Source organism: Xenopus tropicalis, chromosome 6, assembly GCF_000004195.4.
Source record: "Xenopus tropicalis strain Nigerian chromosome 6, UCB_Xtro_10.0, whole genome shotgun sequence".
Lineage (NCBI taxonomy): Eukaryota > Metazoa > Chordata > Amphibia > Anura > Pipidae > Xenopus > Xenopus tropicalis.
The window spans coordinates 37,385,743-37,402,331 of NC_030682.2; the positions used below are offsets into that span (position 1 = coordinate 37,385,743).

Below are 16,589 nucleotides of genomic sequence, written 5' to 3' on the forward strand. Positions count from 1 at the left end.
CACTTCCTTCTGGCATGTAACATCGGCGTTAGCCTGGGGAAATCTGTAGGGCTGTGTGAGCATGCGCTTGGCTTGGGGTAGTGAAAGTGCGCATGCGTACGCCCTAATCTCACTTCGCTGTGTGGAAAAAGGAAGCTGGAATCTTTTATAGGAGTGTACAGAATTTTTTACTTTGATTTTTTATTGCTGGAATGCTAATGGTAAGTAGCTCTTCACATATAGGCAAAAAGCTGAGCTTAATTTGTAAATAGGGTTGAGTTCTCCTTTAAGGCAAGGAGATCGAAATTACAGAAAGACCCCTTATCTGGAAATACCCAGGTCCCGAGCATTCTGAATAACAGGTCCCATACCTGCATATATGTTTGTTAAATGGACATAAAGCTTTTACTATTATAGTTCTGTTTGCCAACAGACCTGTGACAGAATTCTACTCCGTTTTCTTAATGGCAGTGGGAATTTTATGGAATTCAATTATTATTCTGCATTTACTAATATGGGATGATTTTCCTATGATATTCACCATGCCTTTTTATTAATAATTATTAGCAGAAAGTAGTTACCCACTTGTGTTATCTTTCATAAAGTGCTACCAAGTGTGTCAGAATGGAGACTCTTTCCCCAGCCATTCATTGCAACCAACTGTAAGTGGTTGGTAACATTTTCCTATCTGATCTCATTATAAGAACTGTCTTGGTGAAAACACAAAATTGTTTGCATAAAAAAACATTCTGATGCTAGATGTGTCATTACTTGTAATCAGCCTGCAATTTGACTATTCACAGGTAGTGCTGTATATGAAAGAGGAAATGAAGCGAAATGAATTACCAGAAATGGCAGTGATTGGACTCCTGTGGTCTTGCATCATGAATGCCGTGGAATGGAACAAAAAAGAGGAGCTGGTTGCAGAGCAGGCTCTAAAACATTTGAAGGTAGGGTGTTATCTTCACAGGAAACCAACATATATCCTTAATAATATTGAACTATGGCCATCTTGCCCTGTTTACCTGTTGAAAAAAAAAAGATTGTAAATGTAATAGTTTGCACCAGTGATTCATTTTGCACCAAAAAAGGTCACATTTAAAGGGAGCCTATCACAAAGGGAACATAGCACCAGGAGCCGCTCCCAGTGTGAGAAGCCATGCTGGGCATACGCCCCATACAAACATTTTTGACATCAAGTGTTTGAAATGCCCAAGGAGTATGAAGAAAACAGTCAATTTATATTTAAGAAAACAGTCAATTTATATTTAACTTTCTCTCTGTGTTTTCCAGCATTATGCACCGTTGTTGGCTGTATTTAGCACTCAAGGCCAATCAGAACTCATCCTACTGCAGAAGATCCAGGAATACTGTTACGATAACATTCATTTTATGAAGGCGTTCCAGAAAATTGTAGTTCTTTTCTACAAAGGTAATGGGTTTTTTTTTCTTGTGGGAAGAGAGACAATTTTTTTTCATGATTGTAAAAATGTTTAAAGAAAAACATGTTGCAACTGGGGAGCCAGGAGATATATGTCCCCAATAGGGAATGTTATAGGTAATATTAATATAGAAAGAAACAACCAAAAACTATGCTTAAACAGGCTCATGCATTCATACTGCACAGCTGCCAGCATTTTACATGGTAGATTAATGGTGGGTCAGATGGACACAGCAGAAAATTGGCACTCGTTCATTAATACCATTGTCAAGACAAATCAAACAACAAATCCTGTCTAAAATAAAGACTGCAGGACTTTTTTTAAGGAATAACTGAAATATATAAGAATATTAGGAAGGAATATGACTTCATATACTTAGTTTTAAATATGGAGAACACCATTTGCTAGACAGTAAAAGGATTCTGAATTATGTAACAGTTTTAAAGGAGACATATCCTATAAAAATTAAGAATGTACCAGTGAATTGTGCTTAAAAAGTTGTGGTTCAGGCTGATTTATTGAGAAATTCCACAAAAACCCCACTAGCCCCGCCCATCTGTTCCACTTCCTGCTGGCTGAATTCTCTGGATGAGCTGGGGAGCCGGCGGCCCTCCATACCCTGCACTGTAGGATAGGAACCAATCAGCAGCTAGGTTGACCTGATAGGGAACTGAAGCCTGTCTTTGCTTGTGTGAGTGCAGGGCTGTGATTGGCTCTCCCCCTCCTACTGTGCTTCTGGCAGGGACCATTAGGACACGCCCACTCTTCATTTCACACTGAACTGAAAAGTGATATGATTTATAGGGAGCTCCAATAAAGGGGCCATTGTTACAGATAGGATTAATGTTTAGCCCAAAGTGAAACCAGCACTGTATATTATTCATAATTGCCTAAAAAATTAGGGTTCCCATTTATCCAATATGTCTCCAGCCCGCCCCCTGCAGGGTCCCCCACTGAGCACACATAAATTTAACGCGTCAGGGGAGAAACGGTCAGGCAGAGGGAGCGCCGGCAAGGGTCAGGTCTGGGCTGCCGGGGACCACTAGGGCCAGTGCCCAGCAGGATTTTTCCCGGTGACCCTGCGGCCCAGTCCGACCCTGTTTGCCAGAATCTACAGATTGCAAGTCCGGGCCCGGCAATCATGATTGCACATTGCCTCTCCAGCTTGTCAACACCCCCGACCCCGCTGATCACTTTACCTGGGGGAGTGATCAGTGGTGATTGAGGGTGGGCTTGCCTTTGGCATGCTTCGATATGGACTGGTCCTGGATTCTTATGCCAGACAACTTTTTCCCCCTTATATTCATGTAATTATCTCCAGATATCCTCAGACTTTCTTACTATGTTCTAGCAATATTCTTCTCAATGTGCATATGGCCTTCTGTTTTAGGAGGTAAAAAAATGGCAGTTAAATTTAATTTTGACTGAATTAAATTGAATTGTCACTTTAATTTAAACATGTGTTTAACTGTTTGTGTTACTTTGCAATGTGTGATTATACTATAAGATTAAACTTAACTTAATATTTTGCAGCTGATGTCTTGAGTGAAGAGGCAATTTTGAAATGGTACAAAGAAGCACATGTTGCTAAAGGCAAGAGCGTCTTTCTTGACCAGATGAAGAAATTTGTTGAGTGGCTGCAAAATGCAGAAGAAGGTAAATATGTACATTAAATTAAAAAAGGGGGCTAATTTATTAACACATGCTTAACTGCACCACTGGAGTTTCCCCTCAGCAACAACCAATAATTAGCTTTCTTCAGAATACTGCAAGTTTCAAAAAATTAAAGCAAAGATCTGTTTGGCTGCTATAGGTGACTGCTTTGGTGCAAAGTAGCAATCAGTAAAATATTCTCACATACTACAATGCTGGTTATATGATTATCTCTGATGCAGACTGCAGTGGATTCCATGCAGCTATCCAATGCACATCTGAAACAGTTACTAATGTGTTCAGTATAATGCAAATTATAAGGCTATTCGGAAGCTAAAGGCCCTGTTTAATTAAACTTATACCCATATAAGTCAAGATCCCAATCTCCCTTTATCTGCTAATTACTAATTTCTATTGGAGGGCCCCTTTATTCTAATGTTTTGTAATCATACAAGGGAACTTTATTTTCGGAGTTAAAATTTTGAATCTAGTGAATTTCACAGCGTACTGTGTTACCCAAACATTCCCTCTCCAACCCCATGCTCCCCGTCCTCTGCTCTCCAGGTGGCTGTGCTTTATGTAGTCTCATCTCGCAAGACTCTGATGGGCTGAAAAGCAAAAAGGCATATCAGGGACCATGTTGTGGGCTCCAGAAATTGTGATTGTCCCATGAACAGGACAATTAGGAGATAAGTTGTCTTTTGCGTGTGAGCCTATGAATAAAAAAGGAAGAGCACTCCTGTGTGCATTCTGGCGCCATCTTGTGATAGCACAAGGTATTATCCACAGAAACCAAACTGGAAAGTAAAACTGGTGGGGCAGATATCAGTATGAAGTTAATAAATATGCCCCTAAATGTAGTTGGAGCAGAAGTTGTTGAAATGCTTGACCCATGCATCGCCATTCATTTTAGTCAGAACATTCTCTGGTAGATAAATGTACTAACTGGATTTTCTTTGTTCTGTAGAATCAGAGTCAGAAGGCGAAGATAACTAAACAGTGAAAATAAAAGCACAACTTTGGATATTTATTGGACATCTGCTGGAATTTCTGTTCAATCCGAACAAGAGAGGCTTTAATGCTATATCTAACACAATATTGCCTAGCAGTTCCCCCTGTGTATAGGAAAAGTATTCCGAATTCAGCTCTCAGGCATTAAGCACCTCTTTTGGAACTCTACCTCTGGCTTACGTTACACGATTTTAGGCAAAGCCATTCAGCCAAGGGCCATATGGGAAGAGAGGAATGGGATATCCTTGGACTCCTTTTATTAGTCTTTTCAGACACCACATGAATAAACTCCCTACTGAACAGTTAGTTGTGATAGTAGCTCAGTATTGCTTGTGTATGTAACCCGAGGTCGAGAGATTTTTTTTTCTTTGGAATAAAAGCTTTTTATCTTAATTCAGATGGTCATTTAATATATAAATAATTCTGTGCAAACCATTTTTACATTTGCCTTCTAAATATAAAATAATGGTGGATAGAGATTTATTTCTTATCTTATTTAACAGAAAGAATTTAAAGTACCTTTGGGGTGGAGGAAAGTTCAGGTGAACCTCAGTGCAAGTCTCAGAAGAATATACATGAGTAAATATATTATTTTGCAACATATATGTGGGCTCTAAGGATACTGGACAGTGCAATAGTGAGTGGCAGTCCAGTTCCAGAAAAAATAATTTTGCTAATTTTTAGCCAAATCATTGACAAAATTAGGGTTCCTACCTGGAGGTACTTGGCCTAGCCAGCAAAGTTAGGGCCAGTGCCTATATTACAGATTTAGGACAATATAATTGGCAGTAACCCTTTTAAGAAGAGGACCTCCTCTGCCCCGTCTACATTCCCCCACCAAGCCCAACTATTTCCACACCTTGTTATGCTATCGCCCCGCCCCCAACTGATTGTCAAAAATGCGGCACCCCTAGAGAAAAACAGATGGGAACTTACCACATTCTGCATATTCTTTTTCACTAGCTAAGCAAATACATTTGTTATGTTTTTTTTAGCAGAATGTAAAAGATGGAATTGTGATCTGCCTGAGGTCACGGCTACTCCCCTAAGGTAAGTTCCTTTCACTCCAGCTGCACAATATTTAACCCAACAACCTCCCAGGAGCTTAGCTGATTTAAGCCCAAGCGTGAGCCCATCCATCCGTCTCCCCAACACTTCACCTTCCTACTTCATTTCCACCATTAACAGCTATCCTGTCATCCTGCCGACAGTCCCTAGTGGACCGAAACATGTTGATGTGAGTGTGGCACAATACCGGAGCTGTGAGTGCTTTCTACTGGCAGTATATTGACTTATTTGGGTGAGCACCCAGCGTGTACTTTGGAAGTGGTGAGTGCCGTCAAGGAGAATTATATTATATATATATACAGTGGTGTGAAAAACTATTTGCCCCCTTCCTGATTTCTTATTCTTTTGCATGTTTGTCACACAAAATGTTTCTGATCATCAAACACATTTAACTATTAGTCAAAGATAACACAAGTAAACACAAAATGCAGTTTTTAAATGAGGGTTTTTATTATTTAGGGAGAAAAAAAATCCAAACCTACATGGCCCTGTGTGAAAAAGTAATTGCCCCCTGAACCTAATAACTGGTTGGGCCACCCTTAGCAGCAATAACTGCAATCAAGCGTTTGCGATAACTTGCAACGAGTCCTTTACAGCGCTCTGGAGGAATTTTGGCCCACTCATCTTTGCAGAATTGTTGTAATTCAGCTTTATTTGAGGGTTTTCTAGCATGAACCGCCTTTTTAAGGTCATGCCACAACATCTCAATAGGATTCAGGTCAGGACTTTGACTAGGCCACTCCAAAGTCTTCATTTTGTTTTTCTTCAGCCATTCAGAGGTGGATTTGCTGGTGTGTTTTGGGTCACTGTCCTGCTGCAGCACCCAAGATCGCTTCAGCTTGAGTTGACGAACAGATGGCCGGACATTCTCCTTCAGGATTTTTTGGTAGACAGTAGAATTCATGGTTCCATCTATCACAGCAAGCCTTCCAGGTCCTGAAGCAGCAAAACAACCCCAGACCATCACACTACCACCACCATATTTTACTTTTGGTATGATGTTCTTTTTCTGAAATGCTGTGTTACTTTTACGCCAGATGTAACGGGACACGCACCTTCCAAAAAGTTCAACTTTTGTCTCGTCGGTCCACAAGATATTTTCCCAAAAGTCTTGGCAATCATTGAGATGTTTTTTAGCAAAATTAAGACGAGCCATAATGTTCTTTTTGCTTAAAAGTGGTTTGCGCCTTGGAAATCTGCCATGCAGGCCGTTTTTGCCCAGTCTCTTTCTTATGGTGGAGTCGTGAACACTGACCTTAATTGAGGCAAGTGAGGCCTGCAGTTCTTTAGATGTTGTCCTGGGGTCTTTTGTGGCCTCTCGGATGAGTTGTCTCTGCGCTCTTGGGGTAATTTTGGTCGGCCGGCCACTCCTGGGAAGGTTCACCACTGTTCCATGTTTTTGCCATTTGTGGATAATGGCTCTCACTGTGGTTCGCTGGAGTCCCAAAGCTTTAGAAATGGCTTTATAACCTTTACCAGACTGATAGATCTCAATTACTTTTGTTCTCATTTGTTCCTCAATTTCTTTGGATCTTGGCATGATGTCTAGCTTTTAAGGTGCTTTTGGTCTACTTCTCTGTGTCAGGTAGCTCCTATTTAAGTGATTTCTTGATTGAAACAGGTGTGGCATTAATCAGGCCTGGGGGTGACTACAGAAATTGATATTGAAATTGAAATTGAGAAACCACAGTTAAGTTATTTTTTAACAAGGGGGGCAATCACTTTTTCACACAGGGCCATGTAGATTTGGAGTTTTTTTTCTCCCTTAATAACGTAAACCTTCATTTAAAAACTGCATTTTGTGTTCAATTATGTTATCTTTGACTAATAGTTAACGGTTTTTGATGAGCAGAAACATTTATGTGTGACAAACATGCAAAAGAATAAGAAATCAGGAAGGGGGCAAATAGTTTTTCACACCACTGTATATATATCCAAAGAAAGCTCCCAATGGGGACCTAAATGTAATGCTGGCTGGTCATGCATTTTTAATACATGATTGATCTTTTTTTGGAATAAAACTCTGTGTTGCTGGTCTTTTTTTGGATATTTAAATCATTTACCTTGCACCCGAGGTAAGAGCTGAAGCAGAGTGCCACCCTGGGCTCGCTATATATATATATATATATATATACACACACAATTGTAAAGAGATGACGGCACTCACAGGATTTACACGAGGCATGGATTCGCAGCGAATCTCCGCATTTCACCATTGGAAGATTGTTTCAAGAAATGGATGGAAAAATTCACCGCACGTCCAAAAAATGTTTCGCCGGCGTCAAAAAAGAATAGCCTTGACAATTCTTTTGCCGCACATTTTCGCCGTTTCGTGAATTTTTCGTTGTTTTGTGGATCTTTTGAAAGATTCGCAAATTTTTCGGCAAAGCGGAACGGAACAGATTCGCTCATCACTAATAATGCCTATTTGCTCTGCTAGATACACCAGAACCTCAGACTGAACTCCAGATCTCACCCTATTTGCTATCCTACTTATTCTTGTAACTGCAGCAGAATGACTAATACACCAGTTATTTCATATTGATCTGTAACATGGTTTGAACTAAGGGGAACCTTGAGGTGTTTCTACCACATTTTGGACCTGCAAGGGGCGCTTGAATAGTTGAAGTCCAACAACCACTGACCATGAAATCTAACAGGAAAATCAATTTCATGGTCTTTTTATACTTTTTTATACTGTAGATCAGTGCTGTCCAACTGGCGGCCCCCCTCTGTGTGGCCCCCCACCTGTCTGGCTGCTTTGATGGCTTACTCTTGTGTAAGCTTTAAATGGTATCAGTACTGTGATTAACTGCCCCCCCTGCATGGTTCTCACCTCAGATTCAGGCTGTAATCAGGCTGTATTGTTTAAATATGTAATCCCCTGTGTTGTTCACACCTTTTAATCTCTGCATTGTTCAACCCCTGCAGTGTTCACACCTCAGGCTCAGGCTGTAATCACCCCCATTGTTCCCCTGTTCACACCTCAGGAGCAGTAGAAACCCACAAATAATCCCTGCACACTACAAAAAGAACATATACTGAGGTGGTACTGCAATTAAAACGTTTTTTAATATATAATTATTGTGCAGAAGTGCCAGCATTGTGTCACTGTAGGCTGCCTGTGTGTGCCATACACACAGGCATCATAGGGCAAGCAGAGTATGGTCCAAAATAGCACAAAATACCGGCACAACATGAAAAACATGGTTTGCTACTATTAAAATCAGCAGGGTTTATCCCGCTAAAACAAATCCTGTTGTGCCGGTATTTTGTGCTATTTTGGATCGTGGTGGAGAGTGCCGACGTCTCTAAAAGTACTGTGCACCAGGTGGAACAGAGTGGAAAGGCCAGGGTGTGCTGGTGAGTGTGGATTGGCAAGCAGAGTATGGCACACACAGGCAGGGTAGGGAAGGCAGAGTATGGCACACACAGGCAGGGTAGGGAAGGCAGAGTATGGCACACACAGGCAGGGTAGGGCAGGCAGAGTATGGCAGGTTTTTGCTGTACTACAACCATTAATATGGGTATGGTCATGTGATAACATGTGTGTCGTTTCAAGTGGGTGCGGTTTCAAAAAGGGGAGTGGTCAAAACTGGCTTCCATTATCGGCCCTCCACCACGTAGGTCGGAAAAATTCCGGCCCTCGGTACAACAGAAGTTGGACAGCACTGCTGTAGATAATGAAATACCCAACTTGTTTGCAATTTTACGCTGTGGAATGTAAATTGTTACTATATGCCCCCATGCAGTGTTTCAAAGTGGTGTGCCCCTCCCCATCTTTACTTCTCTGAAAGACCCTGCCTCTCTGGGATGCTCTTTTTAGCATTACACAACTTTTCCAGTATTTTATTGCCCCTGCACCAATTTGTCTTTTAAATGTTTTTCTTTTCCCAAATGACCATATACTTTTCAGAAAACAATTACCTTTCCCAGTTTCAACATTTGCAATTTAATATAGGAGTTAAATAGTTTGCTAATCACCCCATTCTCTTTTTATTTAAATTGTACACAGTGTCCCAGCTGTTATCAAAATGGGGTTTTAAATCTCATTGAAAACTTGAGAGATCTGAAAGCGACTGTATGGAGACAGCATCCTTTAAATATGAGAACTCTGGAGCAGTGCGCAAAGAAGAGTGTGCCAAACTGTTGAGAGATCTGGAAAGCTCATTTAGAGCTATAGGAAGTTGATTTCAGTTGTTGTCACTTGCAGATGCTCAGAGAAGTTTGCCCTATTTATTGTACCATTTGACAGGGAGAAAACCTTCCCCTCGTGAGGATGTTTTAGGCCTACCAAATACTAGGTATAATGTGTCAAAAATGTCAGTTAACTTCTGAACATAATTCTCTAATTTTACTAGTAAAGTAAAGAACTGTGGAAACCTGGCTTTGTCAATTTTTTTTTTTTTAATAAAAATGTGTTTTGCAAAAATTGCAGGGGTGCCAATATTTTTAGCCACAACTGTAAAATGGATTTGTGGCACCTCAAATTACATGATTACAAAACCATGCACTACACCATACCAGAGTCACAAATATATCCAACAACAGATATTACATAATACTGTAATAAGAACACAGTTATTGTGGAAAGGAATAGTTTTACTCTTTGTAGTATGAAGACACAAAGATTCCATTAATAACCACAAGATGGCAACATGTCAAACTATGTAACTTTACAGCATTTGTTATATTTTGCTATTCAGTGTACAGTGCCCTATTCATAGCTTGCTTGTATGGAAATGTTGGGATTTTTTGTGGGGGAAAGTGTGTTATGTAAGATACTTTAATTTTTTTTTTCTAATTTTCTAGTCTTTATACCCCAAGAGGTTTTTTTCCAAATCCAATGGCATTTTTTTTGTTGTTGTTACACGTGTTACTCGGTAAATGTTCCCTATAAAGCAGCGTGACACTTTCTTTTGTTCTACCAAACAATTAGTGACATTTGAGAGCAGGGATCTAAAATGTACTACCTGCTTGGGAGCTAAACCTTACAATATGTGGAGTACAACAAAACAGAGATTTGTAACTTTCTCAAACAATTCTTTCTAAAAATGGCCCTCCAACCAATAGTGCCTTATTTATCTGAGTGGGTGCCAAACATTTTTTGCAACCAGCGCTATCCCTACAGCAACACCCCCTGCATTTCCACCTATACTTTGTGACATATGCACAAAGGAAACCTATACTTCATATCTGGCATTGACCAAGTTTTAAGTGCAGGTTTCCCTTTGTGCAGAGAACCCACATATTTATTCACTTAATTGTTTTGAAGATTTTTTTATTATATAAAGCATAAACATACATGGGGCTCTTCTAAATACCATGACTTTCAGATACTGTGGGCCCCAAAAATCAAGGGAATTCATTCTACCACCCAACCTCCTCTCTGGGCTATTAGTCCTCAACATCCCTGGCTCCCCTAGGGGTGGGCCCTGCTCTCTAAGTTGAGTGGAAGCTAATTTACAAAAAATGAATGTCTAAATATCCCATGTCCTTCATTCAGTGCATCCACGCCCAGTTATACCTAAATATACCCCAATTAGACCCAAACCCAGCCAGTTCCAGGAAACTGGACTTGGGATTTGACTCATTATTCCATCGCCACTAACAAAAAAAATAAATAAACACGTGCCACACTTTGCTTCCATACTGGTGGATCTCAGTCAAGACAGACACTATTTAGGCACCCACAATGTTGCTTAAAGACTGGGAGAAAAACACTGCATTGTTGGTAAAAACATGGCTATGTTTGTACATGAGCCCTCGTGCTTGTTGTTAATCTGGTAATCTGTTATTTCTGTTTTTTTTAGGTTTCATTTTATATTTATACAGTGTAATGCAACCTGTAATGCGTCATAAAATGCTGTCAGACGAGTGCATTGTATAAGAATTCTAATAAAGTCAAGTAATTAGTCTGGTGCCAGTGGTGCCCTTGAGCAGCGTTGCTCAGTAAATTATTAATTTGATGCATAGCATTTACCATTTGTTCTTTTACACTCCTTTGAGTAGTTCATGGAAATGTCATCCAAGACTTCATTTGTTTACATGAGCTCTTGTTTAAGCCCTGCAGTTTCCTAGCTCAGTCTCCATGATAATCCCTAGTGTGTCACTTGAGGTGGGTAAAGGAAAAGTGTGAACAGAAAAGTATAGCTCAGGGTAAAAAACTGTTGTGTGCCACATAGTATGGAAAATAGGATAAAGCAGGTATTATTTCAGTCCCAAGAAGCATGTGTCACTCTGCAGCATACTTAAGGCCCATGGCAATTGTTGCAGATGGAGAGGGATTTTCTCTCAGTAAGATGCTGGCACTGCCAGGCAGGGGAACACTTGCTTTGGACCTTCTACGGAATCCCCTTCTTGACAGAGCCAGCTTTCCATATGCAGGGGATTTGCCCTTCTTTTTAATAGGAGGTGGCGGCTGGGTGGGAGATAACACCAGGTGCCATAAGGGATATTACACAGGCTGTTTTGCAATTGACTCTAGCACTTTCCATTGTAGTCAGTGTTGAGCTCCCAGACTCTCCTGGCAATTTACTTGTCACGACTGAGAGGCAGTCACAATACCCTGTACCAAGGGTGCACTTGGAATGAGCTTTGGTCTCCTCGAACAAATATGGGCTGCTCATTAATTTAAAGGAGAAATTAGCCTACACTAGAAATGATTAATTATAGAGGATTCAGAAATAAAAATCCTGAATGAATCGCACACACCTGGTTGCTGTGTTCTGTGCTACAGGGAATCAACAACTTGCTTTATTATTCTTTCCCTCAACTGTAATACTCTAAGTCATAACTGCACATTAACCTTGCAACGTTTAAGAAGCACAAGGGTTTCTATTGACAGACAAGATTCTCACTAGAAAACCATCCTCCATTTGTTTTGATTTGTGTTGACTCTTGGCCTGAAAAGATCACAACATTTATTAATAAAATACAAATACTATAAGCCAGAACCTAAACTGGTAATAATATTGTCCATTCAAGACATCCTGCCATTATAACGAACATTTTAAAGACCAGTAATTCCCAGAAAATGATAGGATAGTTTTATTTTTGTCTTACTGTATAATTCTGGGTTGCTCACAAGAGGCCTCTTGGGCTGTGCACTAGGGGTAGGCAGAAGAGGCACCTGCCTAGAGCGAAACAGTGAGTGGGCGCCACACAGGTTCCTCTTCTTTCACTTACCATGCCCTTTACCCCCCCTTAAGCGGCTCCCACAGCCACCTACCTGTGTGCGTGCATAAATGCGCTCGCTTGCGCATGGACCCACGAGAGGGGGGTGGGCCAACCCGGCTGGGTAACCTAGGGTGCCCAGCCAGCTTGGCCCGGCACTGGGTGCAGGGTACTTGTAAACATGTTTAGCACTACTGCACTTTATTTTCTCTACAATTTGAGCTTGTGGGAGGCAAGCACCGTGGTGCACAAATTTTACTGCTTACTGCTAAGCAGCATCTGACTGAGCCTTACAGGACCCACCAAAAAATTTGATAATTAGATACAAATATGCCGAATGCTTTTGGTTTCACATAGGGATGCACCGAATTCAGGATTCGGCCAAGATTCTGCCTTTTTCGGCAGGATTTGGATCTGGCCGAACGTGACTTTTTATCACATAAACATGGAAGTTGAAAATTTATCCCATTTTTCCCAGATTTAACCCTTCCAAAATCTAATCAGCATATGCTAATTAGGATTCGCCCGAATCCAAAAAAGTGGATTTGGTGCATCCCTAGTTTCTTCATGGCTATGTGGTGGAAACAAAGAGTTGATAACAATTATCCTACAGTGGGGCCCACAAGTAGGTTTCATGGTACTCTGGCAAGCCAGTCTGACCCTGTCCCCAGGTAATAGTAACATTCAATATACAGCCTAGGGGATAGAAGAGTGGCACATTGTCTCAGCCATTTGATCTCTTGGATTGTGCACAAGTTGTGATTGTAGCTGCGGCCGTTCCTGCCACTGACTCTAGTATCTGAACAAAGACATAAACCTCTGCATCAGGTTTAAGTTCCATAATAACAATTGGGAATATAAAAGGAAAGCTCAAATTCTTCTTTGTTGTTCTCGCTTAAAGGGCCAGTATCAGAGGGCTGGACTTGTAAAAATAATGGGTTTGCCTACAAAGCTCTAAAATGGATGCAAAAGTGGGTTTACACTGACACTTTTTACAAAGGTACTTATGTCAATACATGCTCCTCAGAAAATTGTAGTGAACACCAATGCACCCATTCAGTTTGCACTAAAGAACTGTGCACACTTGCACGTATAAACACAAGGTTTGGATCCGCTGGTAATTGCAGGGTTCCCTTAGTGACTTGCCCATTGTCCATGGCCAAGTGAATTGGACAGTAATGCAGTTATTTGTGCTGCACACCTGAATGGTGCATACTTTGGATGATTACAGGAATTATGCAAATTTGCAGTAAGAAAAGCATGCGCTGCAACGTGCATGCAAATTGGTAAAATGGCGTCTGTATTGGTGCATTAAAGGGGAAGGAAAGGCTAAGTCACTTGGGGGTGTAAAATGTTAAGAACCCCCAAGTGACTTGAATCGCTTACCTCGTACCCCGGGCTTGTGCCCCTATTAGGAGAAAACCTGACCAGCCCGGGGCACCTGGGGTGAAGCACTTCCTCCTTCCTTTCCCTGAGACTCCAAGTCTGACGCATGCGCAGTAGAGTGAAAAAGCCGACTTCTCTGTTAAAGTTCCACTATTCACTCTACTGCGCATGCGCGTGCAGCGAGGGAGGAAGCGATCGCTGCTACCCTGGGCTGGTGCTGTTTTCTCCTAACAGGGGCACCAGCCCGGGGTAGAAGGTAAACGATCTAAGTCACTTGGGGGTGCCTAACATTTTGGCACCCCCAAGTGACTTAGCCTTTCCTTTTTCTTTAAGGATGCACTTATTATTACACTACTATTCTGGGAAAAACTTGGCAGTTAGGGGGCCTCATTCTTAATTGTGCCCTATTGAGTGGAGTAACGGTCGGCATTTACTGAAAAGCCAGAGAATGACTAGACGTGAAGAACTGGAGAGAAAAGAAAGATTCTCTAGTAAATATTGAATATGGGAGTCCCTTGGTTTAGTCAGCAGTAGAGATGTACTGAATCCAGGATTCGGTTCGGGACTCTGCCAAGATTTGGCCGAATCCACATGCCTGAATTTTGAATATGCAATTTAGAATTCAGATTTGGTTCAGTATTTGAACAAATTTTCCACAAATGATTCAAGGATTGGAAGAATCGCAACAAATGGCTTTGGTGCATCCCTTGTCAGCAGATACAGCGGTGCAGATTCCTGCAAGTCTGTGCTTAAAACATTAGATACTTTTGTTGTAGTTATTATATTACTTTGTAGTACAAGTCTAAGCTTTTGTACTGTGTGTATTTATTATTTACTTTTTCGTAGTTTGCGTCAAAAAGGGAGACAATTTGTGCGACAAAATCGTATTTGTCGCAACGAGTACGAAAGTTTCAGATTCATTCAAGCTTTGGTATCGTGACTTTCCTTGGGCCGGGTTGGAGCTGCAGAGTGCCATTGAGCCCTATGGGAGACTTTCCTTGGCCCAGGTTGGAGCTGCAGAGTGCCATTGAGCCCTATGGGAGACTTTCCTTGGGCCAGGTTGGAGCTGCAGAGTGCCATTGAGCCCTATGGGAGACTTTCCTTGGGCCGGGTTGGAGCTGCAGAGTGCCATTGAGCCCTATGGGAGACTTTCCTTGGGCCGGGTTGGAGCTGCAGAGTGCCATTGAGCCCTATGGGAGACTTTCCTTGGGCCGGGTTGGAGCTGCAGAGTGCCATTGAGCCCTATGGGAGACTTTCCTTGGGCCAGGTTGGAGCTGCAGAGTGCCATTGAGCCCTATGGGAGACTTTCCTTGGGCCGGGTTGGAGCTGCAGAGTGCCATTGAGCCCTATGGGAGACTTTCCTTGGGCCAGGTTGGAGCTGCAGAGTGCCATTGAGCCCTATGGGAGACTTTCCTTGGGCCGGGTTGGAGCTGCAGAGTGCCATTGAGCCCTATGGGAGACTTTCCTTGGGCCAGGTTGGAGCTGCAGAGTGCCATTGAGCCCTATGGGAGACTTTCCTTGGGCCGGGTTGGAGCTGCAGAGTGCCATTGAGCCCTATGGGAGGCTTTCCTTGGGCCAGGTTGGAGCTGCAGAGTGCCATTGAGCCCTATGGGAGACTTCTGGCCAGGTTGGGCAGGCCATTGAGCCCTATGGGAGACTTTCCTTGGGCCAGGTTGGAGCTGCAGAGTGCCATTGAGCCCTATGGGAGACTTTCCTTGGGCCAGGTTGGAGCTGCAGAGTGCCATTGAGCCCTATGGGAGACTTTCCTTGGGCCGGGTTGGAACTGCAGAGTGCCATTGAGCCCTATGGGAGACTTTCCTTGAGCCGGGTTGGAGCTGCAGAGTGACAGATATGAAAATTTTGTGACTTTCAGATCGCAGATACGATATCGTGACTGATAGTATTTTTTCCTAAGCATTTTCGTGACATTTCCGATCATCGGAAATTATTGTATCTAATCCGAATTTTACCCATTTCGGGATTCAAACTCGTACTTTAATGAATCTGCCCCCTAGACTCAATTTTAATCGAATAATAGACTTAAGGAATAGAAATTCAAATCACAGAAATACCCCTTTTCTGAGAACCCCAGGTACAGAATATTCTGGATAACAGGTACCATAGGAATATTTACAACAAAATAAGTTATTGGTAATGTTATACAGTACCTATTGTAGCTATCAGAGTAGGTAAAAAGCAGGGGGCTACTATTTAATACTGTGATGAATACTGCCATATGCCTCATCACTGCATTCAGCGCAGAATATAACGCTCTTATCAACCGCAAGTTAGTAAGTTACCTTACAAGCAATAGGAGAATGTAGTACATGTAGGCTCTTTCCTAAGCCTATTACTTTCCAACTCAAAAATATTTGCACTTATTGCAAGGAAATAGTGGGGGCAATGCCACAAAAGTAATAACTGCCCCCACTTGTTTTTCGTTCTCTGCTCATAGTAAGATTACCTTTACTATTTCAGTACAGTAAATGGTCACTGCGCTTATTCCGCACCCTTCAGGCTACACTGAACCTGGGTTGTTTCGGATAAGTAGGTGCCTGGTTGTCCCATCACCGTCTGACTCCCATATTCCTTGGAAAAATGAAACATTTTGGAAGTTTGAGGCCAGGCAAAGTGAGGCAGGTGGGAAGATGGCGACCTGCTGAAGGAAAGGCAGCTCCTTACAGATTAGCAGCGCGCCGATAAATCAGAGAGCGTCACACAGCAAAGCAACCGCATGGCGTGCCTGCAGGAAACACCAACAGTAAGCGCAGCGAGTTCGCAGGTCGGTACTGGCAGAGACTGACAGGTAGGGGGCGCTACCCAGCTACACTAAATGCCAAGCTTTTAGAGGCAATAGGACCTCCCTCTCCTTAT

General features: G+C 42.1%; 1 protein-coding gene across 1 annotated transcript in view; it reads left to right on the forward strand.

The window, feature by feature from the left end:
* The window catches only part of bzw2 (basic leucine zipper and W2 domains 2), a 52,468-nt gene extending 47,990 nt beyond the window's left edge, over window positions 1-4,478 (forward strand). The window contains exons 9-12 of the mRNA XM_002933293.2: window positions 783-929; window positions 1,273-1,411; window positions 2,955-3,077; window positions 4,042-4,478. Of these exons, the coding sequence (XP_002933339.1) occupies window positions 783-929; window positions 1,273-1,411; window positions 2,955-3,077; window positions 4,042-4,070 (438 nt within the window). The 3' untranslated portion in view covers window positions 4,071-4,478. The remainder of the gene's footprint in view (window positions 1-782; window positions 930-1,272; window positions 1,412-2,954; window positions 3,078-4,041) is intronic.
* Window positions 4,479-16,589: the final 12,111 nt, after the last annotated feature.